This window comes from Schistocerca cancellata, chromosome 8, assembly GCF_023864275.1.
Source record: "Schistocerca cancellata isolate TAMUIC-IGC-003103 chromosome 8, iqSchCanc2.1, whole genome shotgun sequence".
Lineage (NCBI taxonomy): Eukaryota > Metazoa > Arthropoda > Insecta > Orthoptera > Acrididae > Schistocerca > Schistocerca cancellata.
The window spans coordinates 360,259,969-360,276,293 of record NC_064633.1 but is presented as its reverse complement, the minus strand read 5'-3'; the positions used below and the strand labels follow the sequence as shown (position 1 = coordinate 360,276,293).

General features: G+C 40.9%; 1 protein-coding gene across 1 annotated transcript in view; it reads left to right on the top strand.

Annotated features, from left to right (window-relative positions):
- Positions 1 to 16,325, top strand: part of LOC126094814 (myogenesis-regulating glycosidase-like) — a 70,780-nt gene that overhangs the window by 7,493 nt on the left and 46,962 nt on the right. Inside the window, exon 2 of the mRNA XM_049909386.1 lies at positions 8,954 to 9,073. Coding sequence (XP_049765343.1) covers positions 8,956 to 9,073 — 118 coding nt within the window. The 5' untranslated portion in view covers positions 8,954 to 8,955. The remainder of the gene's footprint in view (positions 1 to 8,953; positions 9,074 to 16,325) is intronic.

The window sequence follows — 16,325 nt, the reverse complement described above, 5'->3', positions numbered from 1 at the left end:
CTTGGATGTGCCCATACATTGTATTTTGATTGTAAATCGTTTGTTTGGACATCAATGCGTGCTCCAATTGTGTATATTTAGTGTGTATATTTTCTACTTTTGTATGTACATTAGTGGTATACAGGTTGTATTCTTGTTTAAGGTTTTCTGATGTTTTGTCTATTTTCTGATCTAATCTTTCAACTTCAGTATCTACTCTGTTGTAGATGACAGCAATGCTGTCTGTGTTAGCTTGTATGTTTTCATTTAAACTTTCAGCTTTAACTTGAAATTCTTTTCTGAAGTGTATCAACTGTTCTCTAGTGTCCTTACTGAGGGTAGTTTTAATTTCCTCACACTTCTCATTGAGATGAGTATTTAATAGATCAAAATTCAAACTTAACTTATCCAGTTTATCTGTGTTTTCTTTAAGTTTCAAACTTACTTGTTCACTCGATTGTTTAAGTTGCGAGCTTATTTGAGTTGCAAACTCTGCTAACCACTCTGTTAAGTTTAATTGTTCACCACCCCCTGGTTCAATTTTTACATTTCCTACGATCTCATCACTCTCAGGTAGAGACATGTTCACTATTAATTTTGTAAATGACAACAACAAAATACCTTGCTTTATGTGGCTATGCTAAGATGTCATGGTCGGTGTTCTTGTTGGCTTTCTTCCCTTCTATTCGGTTTTATCGAAGCTGAAGTCTTGATTGATGAATTCCATTGACATAATCCAGACGTTAATCTTCCGAGCGGTGTGATGATAGTTTTTCGTAGTCGCACTAACACACTTTATTTTATTTATTTATTTTTGACATATTTTCACTGCTGCCACACTGCACAAAAAAAACTTTTTTGGAATGCTAAGCACTTACGAAATTTATCGCTGCACTATTATCATCGATGCACTTAAAGATCCTGGACGAGCCCCCACTTTTGTAATGGTCGCCTGGTCGTAGATATTGCTAAGTGCTATAATTGCACTATTTCACTCCCATTTACGGAGCTTGTTAGCACTTGATGTTAGGTTGGCGCCATTAAAATGCATTGTGTTGTGGTAATCGCTGCTACTTGCTGGATCGCTGCTGTCTCTCGATGCTGATACTGGCTCTAAATCTGGTTGTCTAGGGTTAAAAACATGAGGTCCCGTGTTTTTTAGGTGCTTTTGATGATAAAGAACGAGCGAAACCAACAAATATGTAAACTTCAAATATTTATTACTGTGGTGGCCATCTTAATTCCACTGTCCACCAAAGACCATGACTCAACACAAAGTAGTACTTCCGTTACATGTTCTTTGCAGTGTTTATCCACCTCAAACAATAACACACAAACACACTTTACCAAAGTGACATTCCGACTGCCCCCTCAACCCTTCTTGCTGCTCGTATTTATAACATTGTCAAAGAACTACTAAAAAGAGATATAGTTTATAAGTCACATGTACATTTGTTATCGTAATTTGTGCAGAAAAGTTATTAATTTGCATTGAGTGACATAATTTAACATGTTATTAAAATGACAGACAGATTTGTTGACTTGACAGAATAATTCTTTGTTACAAAAAGGCCGTTTTTTTAGAAGTTTGTCAACTGACTTCTCTAATTTGCATAAATAAGTAAATAACATGAATTATTAAGAATTACATTGGTTTTCGTCTAAAATAGGATTGATTTCGTGAATACTGAGTGAAAACGCTCCTAGTGAACAAATAGGTTTCACTGGGTGATTTTTATTTAAGGAGATCCAAAATACCTAAGTTGGCCACTATTTTTCGTACTTCATATTAATTATTTAAGATGAACTTGGTGTTTTTACATGATGACACTTGCTGTATCAGTGATCAAGTGATATAAACTTTTGTGTGGGTCAGTTACTCAGTATAATTTAATGGGTTGACTGTTTATGCAGACATGTTATGCAATCATTGTTAACGTACACAATAACTTTTCTATAATCATAAATACTCGTTAAACTGGTTGAATTTGGAGGGTATCGCATACTTTGGTAAAGTAAAGCCATTAATATGTTCCGTTACATCATTCATATATTATGTCGAAAGAATGAGATAGGCTACGTTTTCAAGTACTTTTTGATCTGATGGGGATTTTCAGTTTCTTGTTTTTTTTTTTTGGTGAAATTTTGAATATCTTCCCATAAAAATACATAAGGTCATTCTGAACCCTAGACAAAGAGACAAAGTCTGTACGATAATTATTTTCGTTTCTAGTATTGTGACCGCGTATATCGTAGTTCAGCTGAAACGGATTTTCATTAGCAGCGATGAAAACCATTACAGAGTAAATGTGTTGAGAAGTGAGTGTAAAAATCCCAAGATCCTGAAGATATGTACTATAAGATATAAACGTCATGTACTTTAGGCAATATTCTTACTGGTGGCTGTTGAAATGGTTCAAATGGCTCTGAGCACTATGGAACTTAATATCTGTGGTCATCAGTCCCCTAGAACTTAGAACTACTTAAACCTAACTAACCTAAGGACATCACACACATCCATGCCCGAGGCAGGATTCGAACCTGCGACCGTAGCAGTCGCGCGGCTCCGGACTGAGCGCCTAGAACCGCGAGACCACCGCGGCCGGCACTGGTGGCTGTTGCTGAACAAAATCTTTATTTACAGGGTGTACATAAAGTTCGGGAATACTTTCAATTATATATTGCATAAGAACTAAACATTGTACATATGTCATTCATATTGCATTTTGAAAGGTTTTTTTTACAAACATTCGAAATACGAACTATGTGTGACCCGGCAGACGTCAGATGGTAATTGAATTCTTGCCATACCCGTCCGTCCTAGCATAGCATAGCATCGTCGATTGTGGCAGTCACTTCCCGTACTCTCTCCCATACCCGTTCCAGTGTGGCATCGTCGACTGTGGTAGAGGCGGTACATACACCAGATCTTTAATATGTCCCCACAGAAAAAAGTCACACGGAGTGAGATCTGGTGATAGGGGAGGCCATTTCCAACTCCAACACACAGAAAGTTCGCCCCACACCTCAACTCGCCATGTTTGCGTCTAGCGCTATCGGCAAATTACCAAACTACGCTGTGGTGGCATACACACACACACAAAAAAAACCATTCAGGGTTCCTCTTCAAAATGACGTATGTATGATATCTGCACAATGTTTGGTTCTTGTGCAATAAATAATTGAAAGTGTTCTCAGACTTTAGGTGCACTGTGCCAGAATATAATTCTGCAGGACAGCAGGGGGTAAAAATATACAGAATAAGGAAACATTGTTGTAATATGTTTGTCTGAATGGCTACCTTTCGCAGTAGCTGCTAAAATCAACTGTTATTGGATTTCCCGTCTTAAGCTTACTGCAGTTAATTAAAGGGAATTGCCGGCCGCGGTGGTCTAGCGATTCTGGCGCTGCAGTCCGGAACCGCGGGACTGCTACGGTCGCAGGTTCGAATCCTGCCTCGGGCATGGGTGTGTGTGATGTCCTTAGGTTAGTTAGGTTTAAGTAGTTCTAAGTTCTAGGGGACTTATGACCTAAGATGTTGAGTCCCATAGTGCTCAGAGCCATTTGAATTAAAGGGAATTTTACACCAGACGTGTTTCGCTTTTTTTATAAAGCATCTTCTGTGGTCATTCTGCAAATATGGACATCTGTGTTTGTACATCTCTAGTTGTTTTAGATCAAAAACAGTGTTTTGTTTATAAAGTTGGTGTGCAATTTACTTACGGTGTTTCTGCTTTTTGCTGACATGTTCTGCAAAATACTGCTTATTCCTTCTTTGTTAGCGGTTGCTGATGTCGAATGAAACTTTGTTGCACGTATGCACTCGACAGTTCTTGTTTTTGCACTTTCTCTTACGCTGAATTGGCGTTACCTCACTTTGGTAAATACAACTGCAGTTCTAAGTGGTCTCACTCAGCGCAGTATTATAGTGTTCATGTTTGTTCGTTTGATTTTCGTGTACACTTTGAGCATGCCAACTTGTGATACTACTTTTTTTTAAAATTATACATGTAAAATTCATGCCTGTCTGTGTGTGTGTGTGTGTGTGTGTGTGTGTGTGTGTGTGTGTATGTTTGTGTGTGTGTGTGTGAGAGAGAGAGAGAGAGAGAGAGAGAGAGGGAGATAGTTAGTGTAAATTAGTCAAGATGTCTTATTTCCAAAAGTGAGGAAAAGAGTAAATAACGCCAGTGCTGCGTAAGAAAAAGTACAGGAAGCCAAAAACTGCCAAGAGAATATGTGTAACGGAGTTTCTTTCAACATCAGCCTCCGTGAACAAAGAGGGAATAAGTAATGGTTTGTAGAATATGTGAACAAGAGGCAGCAACAATTTAAGTAAATTACACGCCGATTTCGTAAACAAAATACTGTTTTTAATCTAATCATCCCTTTTCTCTTCTCCTCTGCTACCGCTATCTGAGCCACCATTTTCTGCGTAATGTATTCCTTTCATGCTTCTTCTGTTCCTTTTGAAACCACATACAGAATTTTTTGCTTTTAAATATAACTTCTTTCCTCACTCTATCGTTACACCAGGGTATTTCTTTCCGTCCTTTCTTATCACTTGTTTTTTTACCCACTTTTTCTGCTGTTTCCACCATATTTTTTCCCTATTTCTTTACTAGCTACTTCATTTCGTCCCTATTGCTCTTGACTATTTTCCGAAATTCTTCCTCCAATATCTCTTCTTTCATTTTCCACACTCTTACCATTCTTTCCTGTCTCTCTATCTTCATTTCTTCTTTAATACCCCTAACCTTCAGTATGTCTACATCTACATGATTACTCTGCAGTTAACAGCTAAGTGTCTGAGAGGGTTTATCGAACCTCTTCCAAGCTGTTTTTCCACCGTTCCATTCTCGTATAGCACACGGGAATAACGAACGCGTAGATCGTTCCGTGTGTGCTCTGATTTATCTTATTACGATGGTGGTTTCTATGTGGGTGGGAGCCAACGGAATATTTTCACACTCTGAGGAGAAAGCTGGTGATTTAAATTTCATGAAAAGATCCCGCCTCGACGAAAAATGCATTTGTTTCAATGATTCCCACCTCCATTCGCGTATCATATCTGTGGCACTCTCTCCCCTATACAAAGCGCGATGCCCTTCTTTGAACTTTCTCGATGTCCTCCGTCAGTCCTGACGAGGATCGTACACTGCGCTTCAATACTGCAGAACAGGGCGGACAAGCGCAATGTAAGCCGGCAGTCTCTTTAGTAGACTGATTTTATTTTCTAGGTGTTCAGCCAATAAATTGCAGTCTTTGGTTTACTTTCAAATCAACATTATCTATGTTATCTTTCCACTGTAAGTTATTTGTTATTGTAACCTCTAAGTTCTTAGCTGAATTTATAGCGTTTAGATTTGTGTGATTTATCATATAACTGAAATTTATCGGATTCCTTTCATCGCTCATGTGGATGACTCCACACTTTTCGTTATTTAGAGTCATCTTGCATTTTTACACCATACAATTTATTGTCTAAACCCTTTTGCAATTGCTTTTGACCATCTGATTACTTAACGTTACAGTAAATGACATCATCATCTCCAAACAATCTAAGAGGCCTACTCAGGTAGTCTTCTAAATCCTTTATGTAGATCATGAAGAGCAGAGAGCTTATAAAACTTTCTTGGGGAACACCAGATATTATTTCTGTTGTACTCGTTGACTTTCCGTCATTTACTACGACCTATGACCTTTCTGACACGAAACTACGAATACAATCGTACAATTGAGACGATACTCCGAAGGAATGCAATTTCATTAGAAGTCGATTGCGAGGAACGGTGTGAAACGCCTCCTGGAAATCTAAAATATGGAATCAATTTGACATCCCATGTCGATCCTCTCATTATTTCTTGAAAATAAAGAGCTAGTTGTGTTTCAAAACAACGATATTTTCTGAATCCGCGTCGGCTATTTGTCAATAAATTGTTTTTTCGAGGTAATTCGTAATATTCAAACACAATAAACTTTCGAAAACCATACTGCAAATCTACATTACTGATGTCGTTATGGTCTTCAGTCCTGAGACTGGTTTGATGCAGCTCTCCATGCTAATCTATCCTGAGCAAGCTTCTTCATCTCCCAGTACCTACTGCAGCCTACATCCTTCTGAATCTGCTTAGTGTATTCATCTCTTGGTTTCCCTCTGCGATTTTTACCCTCCACGCTGCCCTCCAATACTAAATTGGTGATCCCTCGATGTCTCAGAACATGTCCTACCAACCGATCCCCTCTTCTAGTCAAGATATGGGTCTATAATTTAGTGGGTTACTCCTATTTCCTTTTTTGGGTAGGCTACTGGTGTGACTTGCGCAATACCTCAGTCTTTAGGTACGGATCTTTCGACAAGCGAGCCGCTATATATGATTGCCAAGTATGGAGCTATTTTACCAGCATACTCTAAAATGAACCTCGCCGGTATACTTATATTTCGACTAGAGGCTTTGCCTTTATTAAGTAATTTAAGCTGCTGCGCTACACCGAGGATATTTACGCCGACTGCTAGCCCACCTCTTTGTACAAAAGTCTCGCAATATTCGTCCTTCCTCATTTATCCTTTCCCATCCTTCCGTTCCCAATACTTACTCATACCATTTTCTTTGCTTACCTGTTTGTGCATTTAGCTCCCATTATCATAGCTGTCTCTGGCATTTGGTTATCATAACTGTCTCCTCATTTCCTCTTCTAAGTGCTCCTTCTCTTTAACAGCACGCACACTTGTGGTACATATACTTGCAGAATTTTCAGATCTTGTCCTTTGACTTTCACTCTGAACTATATCAACCTGTCACTTATTCTCTTCACCTCCTGTTTCAACCCTCTTTTTATAATCACTGCCGTTCCATGTATTCCTTATTCCTGAGTGCTACTTCAAACACAGATCAGATCCACTCCACAGTTCCCTACTTACTTTATATCCGATTTCTGAGAATCCTGGAAAAGCCAGTCTCCTCGTATTCATAAACTCCACTACTTCTTCCACCTCCCCTGTCAGTGTCTGTATATTCAGTGTACTAAATCTTAGCCCTTAGGAATAGCTGAGTAGTCTTCTACTACAACCATTCTATCCGAGGCTTGTTCCAAATATGAAAGCATGTATTTTATCTAGTGTTCTTCCTGTAATTTCTCTCTAACAACTCTGATCAATTCAAAGTCTATAATTTGCTATAAGGTACTTCCGTCATCTGCACACAATTGGTCAGTAAAATTTGTCCATCATGGTCATATAAACAATCTCCTATTAATTTTACAGCTAAATCACTGCAGATTGTTGGAGATAATTACAAATTTTCAACAGCTGCTGCACTTTGTCATTCAGTTCTCGTAGGGACTTTTACAGTGGAAAATAATTCAGAGTTCATCAGCAACTTTTTTTACATACATAGCAAGTCCTCCTTTCTTCGTAGTGTTTTTACATTAGTGTGAAATTAGCTCGTATCTCGACGAGTAAAATAAATTTCAGTGATTTGCATGTAATCTGATACGTGCAAGTCTGCTAAAATTCCAGCTATCCTTTTATTTTTCTGTCTGGTTATTATGACAAGCTTATCGTGTCTATAAATGAGGCTTCTGATGTTTTGATGAAAGGTATTAAGTGATTTCCTTAAACATCCTTGACTTTGTACAAACTGTAGTATTTTGTTGTACTAGTTACTGTTTCAACTGCAACTATATTTATTCTGCAGCTTTGTCTTTCAGGTGAATTCGTCCTAAAAGGTCCTAGTTGTGAACCTTGCTGAAAATCATTGGGATAGCTTGGATTCTGGTATGGTCAGAACGGATGCTACTGGTAGTTAGCCATGCAGAAGCATTCAGATGAAAACCGTGTTGTGTATTATGTGACAGAGAGGCGATGCATCACACACCCATGCGTGAAAGTCGTTCTATATACACTCTGCATTATCAGCTGTGTCACTCACACATTTCCAGCCGCGTCGCTGCCTAGGTGTGAGAAGTTAACAGTTTTACGTGTAGTCCGAGAAAATAAAGGAAAGAAAGGCAAAGCGATCTGAGACAGCTTTGCAGTTGTGAAACGCTACTGGATGAATCCTGCTTTGCTCTCCATCTAAATGTTATTACGAAACCCGTAATACCATAATGGTGATGGACTGAAGTCGAATTAAATCAAATGATGCTTCGGAAATTAGACTAGGAAATTAGACATTAAAAGAGTAGTTGGAATTTTCTCACTGGACAAGAAAAATAACTGGCGGCGGCAGATATAAAGAGGATATAAAATGCAGGCGGACAACAACAAGTAAAGTTTTTCAGGCCAAAAGAAAAATACGTTAACTTCGATTATAAAGATATATTTTAGGTAGGATTTTCTGAGGGTATTTGGAGTTTATCTTTGTGTGGAAGTGAAACATGAACGAATAATCGCATATACAAAAAGAAAACAATAACGTTTGAAATGTGGAGTTGCAGAAGAAAGCTGAAGATTATCAGAGGTTACCAGATAACCATTGAAGAGCGCTGACTGTAATCAGAGAGTAAAGGTGTTTATCGCACAACCTTACTAAAACAAGAGACAGTTTCATAGGACTCATGTCGAGTCTCCAAGAAATACTTTATTTGGTAATGGAGGATGGTGTGACACACGGAAATTCTGGAGACAGACCAAGCACTGAATACAATAAACAGGTTTAGGTGGACACGAGTTAGAATCGAGTTGTTTTTGAAGTAACCAGAAGACATTGTTAAAGATAAATGGCAATGTAACATGAGAGGCTTGCCGGAAATTAGAATGAAACTATATTCAGGAAGCTTCTTATGGACTACAAAAGTTGAGAGCAGGAGGCGTGCAACGTATCAACCACCGTTATTATCACTCTACCATTAGTAGACAGAAATGATAGAATGTTGTCTAATATTGGGCAGTGATAAATGTGCGCAGTCCATAGTCTGTAGTCGCCCTGCAGCAGAATCGTACATTGATGACTTGTGTGGTGTGTTTCTGTCGTAGCTATGCGTGCGCTGTTATTGCTGTCGTCGCTGTTCGTGCTGATGATGACGTCGGCTGCGGCTGACGTCAGCACTCGGTACGACGAGAGCACCGGCCGCATCGTCGTCTCCATCGAAAGAGGTGATGTCACTCCTTCATTGCACCTACCTGCTACAACTTTAACCAATATCTAGTCACACATCAAATTTAAACAGAATCAGCTTCCACTGTCAACAGCAGCGTCAGCAGAATCAGTATCCCTCCTGATTGCATCATTTGAAACATTACCCACCCTTACCCCCTTCGTTTTTAACACTGTGTAGCGTAGATCAAAGGGCGTTGCTGACCGCTGAGTTCAACCAATTACAGAATTATAAGGGGTGATCAAAAAGTTACCGTTCAAAGGCCACACCAGCCCCTTGCCTTCATGTCAGTGCGGATGTACCATATCGCAGTTGCGCTGGGTTCCATTTACGCCGCAGCAAAGCTCTCAAACGGAAACGTCTTGATCGCCTCCTGTACAAACACACGGTCGTGCTTGTTATTTCACATTGAACTGCAACAATTGTCTGTCAGTGAATCTGCAACAATGTTTCGATTAACTTCTTTTTCATTATTTCTCGCCTACATAAAGCAATTATTATTTAGACAGTGATTGCTGAAAGACGATAAATACACAGCGTCACAAAAAAGTGAACCTCCAAGATGGGGAGAAGAAACAAAATGAAACTTCATAGTTTGGGAGGGTATAGGAAGGTATCTCAGTGATTGCAAAACAGGGTCAAATTTACAAAGAAATTGTCAGTATGAGTTCACTTATCAGTATGACGTTGCACTTCCTCTGACCTGAATGAATACGCTGATCCTGTTGGGGAGGGTGACGTAAAGACGTCGTATCCTATCCAGAGGAAAGTTTTCCCAAAACTCTTGTCACTTGTCCTTGTTATCCTTGATACCAGGAATGGAAAAGAGTTGGCCCCACATAGGTTCTTTCTGGACAACTCTGAGAGTCTTTCTGACCATGAGAGTACCTCAACATCACGCTACAGTTCACAGACAAAGTGTCATGTATGGAGAAGCATTGTACTGTTGAAAATGGCACCACAATACTGTCACATGAGAAGTAATACGTAACGTCATAGGTTGTCCACGACGTACTGTTGCTCCATTAGAGTTCCTTCAGTCACTACCAGCTCTGCCGTGAAGTCATACCCAACGGCTCCCCACACAATGACGCCAGGTATTGTGGTGCCATTTTCAACAGTTCAATGCTTCTCCATACATGACCCTTTACAGCGTATTTCTCTGTGCAACACCTTATAAAATACGCTTTCGCCACGCACCGGATTTTACGTTCGTATTTTACATGTACAATCAGGGTCACATTGAACCTCTGTATCTCGGAAACGGATGAAAGATGCGAACAAAATTTTCAAAGCTGTTCGAGATCGAGATGTCAGAAATATATGGTAAAAATTTCAGGCATTTGCTATGCATAACCGTCTTGGAATCCTCCGCTCGGTTTTGGTCCGCTGGAGACGGTGAAGATATAGCAAAAAAACTCTTTTTGTGGGGTTTTCCGAGAAATTACCCTTGAAATAACGGTACCGTCATAAGTCCTATCAAACCCTTTTGCCTAAGTAGGAGGACGTGTGTAATATTCATAATTTGACCCTGTATTTTAGGCTAGGGAAACTAAGACGACCCTTCTGTTGGGTATACAAATGGTCCCTACCCCAAGACTATCGAAAACACTTAACCCTACGTTCTTATCATGAACAGAACCCGATGTATGGCAGCGGAAAAACCTATTTTCATGCGCGGCATTTTGGAACATATTAGGTATGAATGCTGTCACATGCATGCCGATTAGTCACACATGAAAATTTGTACTGTACTGGAACTCGAACCTGGATTTCCAGTTTATCTTCAGCTGTCGCCTTAAGCACTTCGTCTATGGGTGCACACTTCCTGGACTGTCACAGAGTTTCATATGTCACATTGTCGATATCTTTATATCGTATTTCACTAAATTCATAATCTAATGCTTGCAAAATTACTTGAATTCCCGCATCAGAGAGGATGAGACAACAAGAAATTGGGACCAGTGTTGTTCTCACCATGTGCCTACCTAAGCTTGCGATACTTACATGCAGGAACAGACGCTATTCACGATCTGCAGATGTAGGAAATAGTTGAAAATTAATTTGTTGACAGCGAATTTCTTGACATCAGCTGTGTTAGGTATAGATCAGCCACCCAGTAGTGGCTTATATGTTTATTTCTGTTGCTCGTTGTCTATTCTCCCTGCTGTAGAAATCCAAGTAATGTTGCGAGCAGTAGAGGATGAATTTACTGGAATACGATATAATGACGTAGACTGTGATAAAATTTGAGTCAGTCTTGCAGGCGTCCTTGGATAACCGAAGTGGTTTACGTGACAGGTCAAGATAAGCGGGAAATCCGTGTTTGAGTCTCGGTCCGGCACACATTTTCACACACATGTCACAAGTAATTAGTATCTCTTTCCCAATACAGCTGGTGTCAAGATATTTGCAGGCAGTGAATTAATTTCGAATTAATTTCGGATAGCTGTCAGTCGTAGTTAATGACTGTACACACAGACATAGAAGTAAATATTACATGCTGAGGCGGGTGCAAGACGATAATATTATAAGTCTGGATTCCTCATAGTCTCGTTCTCACTGGTGTGGGAATACAGAGTAAAGCTGTGGCCATTAAGCGATGAATGTAGGGGACTATGGTACAAGGATGAAGACAATGTGACTGATGGAAGTTCGGGTCGGTCCGGGAGGCGAGCACACATAGCCGAAGTGGTTAAGGCTACTGTTCGTGATAAGTGGGGAGTTCGCATTCGAGTCCCGGTCTGGCACAAATTTCCATATGTCACTAATAGTGTGAGATCTATATCTCACACAGCTGATGCCAAGATATTCATAGTCAGCGAATTTACCTTGAATTACACCCACTGACGATTGCATCCTTTAGAGCTACTAAATTTCAGCGACATTGATTGCTACGTTTCAGTCATTGTTCCAAATAGTAATAGATATGTTCAATGGGATTCAGATCGAGTGAGTTAGCAGACCATCCAGAAAGTTCATCAACGCTACTACTCTGTGAACACAACCATTGTCATCTTGCAAGACGGTGGTGCAAACTGCCGATTGACCGTGAAGATGGAGAAACAGCTATACTTATTCACCGAGGACCTTGAAATATATATCCTAGTTCATATTCAAAGTGATCTGAATGAGTGGACCTAAATCATGGTACGTTAAATAACCCCAAAGCATGAGCAGAACCATCTATGGTCTGAAGTACACCCTCAACATACTGCTGGTTAAATATTGATTGGGCTGTTAGTGCTCACAACAGGTTGCAACCCTTCGCTAAACGCCTCCAGTAAACTACTGCCCCTTGTCTGTGTTGCTTGGCTCGTTGAAGACGTCTGAATGAGAGTAATGGCCTTTAGCGGGGTACCCGACTGCTGATGTCCACAGCAAACAGTTGCGTCCGCAATGTCTGCCTGGAATCTATTTGAGGTAGCCCTGCATTCAATGACCACAACAACTGATGTTGAGCTTGAAACCGACTGTCACTGACAAGAAGTGATACTCACCTTCGGTTCCTCTCGATTACGATATTTTTGCGGTTTCTCATGATATGTTACATAGCAGCGGATGATACGCTATTTCTTGTACAGGGTGTCCCAGAAATGTTGCGACAGACATCGAGTGGTTGTAGAGCGTGTCTTGAAGAACAGATCGAGGATAGGAACCCGTGTCCGGATAAATCATTCAACGACGCTATCGAACGTCAAAGTTAGAGGCGCCAGTGACTGCCACTACCCAACCCGTTCGGCAGCAAACGTGACTTTGTACGGTGACGCATCGTGAGCGGAACATCTCACAATGTTGTTTTTTATTCAGTGATAGCGACTGATTGCCACGATCTCCAGTGGAGAAGATGTAGCCAGCTGTTGCGTAGACTGACTCTCTCCCCTATGAACGTGATGCTCTGTTCCCTTGCTGGATGACTGTTGTCACCTGCAGTTTATTTTTCTCCTGTATTCCGAAAAACATTGGCGATTTTAGATGGTTCCAGTAGGAAAATAAACGGCGGAAGGAAACCGGTGCCCAAAATCGCCATCCACCGATGCAACAGAGCCTCACATCCGTAGGAGACAGTGCCTTGCTACGCAGCGGCTAGCTCCATCGTCTCCACTGGCAAACACTGAATAACAAACAACACTGCGAGACGCACCGCATACTGTTTTCAACGTACACAATCACCGCATACTGTTCTTCAGCGTACACAATCACGTTTGTTGCCGAAGGGGTGTCACAGGGGCAGGCGCCAGCACCTTTTACAACTTTTACTTCGACACTCTGTAGGTCGTTGATTGACGTTTCTGAACACAGGTCCCTGTCCTCGATTTGTTCCTCAAGACACCCTCTAAATCTGAAGACTGGTTTCGTGCAGCTCTCGGTGCTAGTTTATCCTATGCAAGGCTCTTCATCTCTCTGTTTGAACCAAATCATGGTGTCTTCCTACTATTTTACTCCCCACACTTCTTTCCATTATCAAACTGACAATTCCTTTATGCCCCACGAAGTGTCCTATCAACTGATCCTTTGTTTCAGTCAGATTGTGACATAATTTATTTTGTCCCGTTTCGGTTCAGTGACTCCTCATTAGTTATTCGATCTGCCCATACACTCTTGGGCAGTCTTCTGTAGCACCTGTAAGTAACAGAATTGACTGACGCTTAATGGAAACAGCGATTCCTGCCCAACAGAACCGTTCGGTAAGACTTGGCGATTTGTACTCGATGGAACTCATAATGGGCTGATGTTATAATCTTAGTAATTATCTACAGCCGCGCGGGATTAGCCGAGCGTTCTAAGGCGCTGCAGTCATGAACTGTGCGGCTGGTCCCGGCGGAGGTTCGAGTCCTCCCTTGGGTATGGGTGTGTGTGTTTGTCCTTAGGATAATATAGGTTAAGTAGTGTGTAACCTTAGGAACTGATGACCTCAGCAGTTAAGTCCCACAAGATTTCACACAAACAAAAAAAAAAAAAAATGTAGCTAAATTAATGAAATTACGGTACTTTGAATGCAGCTATGATGAACTACAATGAAACCTTTATGAAATATAGTTCGTATAAAAGATGGACTAAATGAATGTAAACACATAGTAAAACTCACATTAATAAAATGGGTATAGAAAAACCTATTTGTTATTACTGTTCAGATTAATGAAAAGACTTAGGAAACATGTTGGTGATAAAATCCATTCCGTAATTAAAGAGTTATATAGTTTTGTAAATTATATACGTGGCAAAAAATTTCGGGAATACATTTGCCTAGGTAACCTATTTCAGTGATTAACACTACAAAAACACAGGTCAACGTAAGCGAAATATAAGCTACCGCAAACGTGAAATGCTGTCACATTAATAGCTGGTGTAACCGCCAAAATGTTGAATGCAAGCATGCAAACCTGCATGCATTGTGTTGTACAGATGTCGGGTGTCAGTTGTTGGGATGGCGTTTCGTGTCTGTTGCACCTGGTCGGTCAGTACAGGGATGGTTAAAGCTCTTTGTGCATGACACTGAAGTTGTCGTCCGGTGATGTCCCCGTGCTCGATTGGAACAGATCTAGTGATCGAGCAGGCTAAGGCAACATGTCGACACTCTGCAGAGCCTGTTGGGTTACAACAGAAGGGGACGAGCGTTATCCCGTTGGAAAACACCCCCTGGAGTGTTGTTCATGAATGGCAGCACAGCAGGTCGAATCACCAAATTTACGTACAGATTTGCAGTCAGAGTACGCAGGACAAACACGAGAGTGCTCCTACTGTACGAAATCACACCCCAGATCGTAACTCCAGGTGTAGGTGCAGTGTGTCTAGCAGGCAGACAGGTTAGGTTCAGGTGCTCAAGTGATCACCTTCTAACCAACACGTGGCCATCACTGGCTCCTAGAAGAATCAGCTCTCATCAGAAAATACAACAGAGCTCCACTCTGCCCTCTGTCTCTTGACATCACTGAAGTCGCAAACGGCGATTGTTATGGGTTTCAGTGGAACGCACGCTACAGGGCGTCTGACTCGGAGCTGTCCTTGAAATAATTGATTTGTAACTGCTCTTCGTGTCACTGTGGTGCCAACTGCTGCTCATATTGCTGCTGCAGGTGCGGTACGATGCATCAGAGCCATACGCCGAACACGATGGTCTTCCCTCTCGTTAGTACCACATGGCGGTCCGGAGCCAGATCTTCTTGCGACCGTACATTCCCGCGACCGCCGTTGCCAGCAGTAGTATACAGTGGCTACAATCCAACCTAGTCTTTCTGCAGTGTGGCAGAAGCAACAACCAGCTTCTCGTAGCCCTATTACACGATCTCGTTGTTACTGAGTGGGATGTTGATAATGGTGTCTTTGTGCCTTAAAAGCATTCTTGACTAACATCAACTGACCACATCCATTCTCAAAAGTAACTAAAGCTCATGACTGTTACAGCGTGTATTTAAACTTACTTGACTTAATTCCTTTGGCTCCTATGGGGGCATAGGGCATCCAGGAGAACCCGCCATCCGTCTCTGTCTTTGGCCATTTGCCTCAATTCTACCCAGGTCTTGCCAACTCTTTTTGCTTTCGCTTCCACTATCCTTTTCCATACCCCACTAGGTCTTCCTCTCTTCCTTGTTCCCTGGGGATTCCATTCCAATGCTGTTTTCTCGATGGCTCCATCTGGTTTTCTCAAAGTGTGTCCCAACCAACCCCGCCTTCTCTCTCGTATCTAGTCTACTATATGTATCTTGTTTGTTATTCGCCAGAGCTCCTCATTACATATTTTTTCTGGCCACCAGATATTCATGATGCGTCGAAGACATCTAATCATGAAGCTTTGTAACTGGGATTTTATCTTTTTATCCATTTTCCAGCTTTCACTCGCGTACAGAAGGGCAGCCTTCACATTTGTATTAAAAATACGGATTTTTGTTTTGTACGTGATATTTCTATTTTTCCATGTTGGATACAATTGTATGAAGGCAGCATTAGCCTTTCTAACGCAGTGTTTCACGTCACCTCCAGCTCCACCATCTTCCGTCACTATACTACCCAGGTACAGGGTACGCCAAGAGTGTGAAACGTGAATAGACATAAACTTTCAGCTGTAGAAACACGACTACCAACTTTCATTTATGGCACACAACTCCTTCTTCTTGGTGTAGCAATTTTTTCCGTCAGTGTATTATTGTAAAACTTTATTTTCTGATTTTTAACAACATTAACGATATTCTTTCCATCTGTTTATTATTCTGGAGTGTTTACATTTATTTATTAATCTAAATCCTCTAACT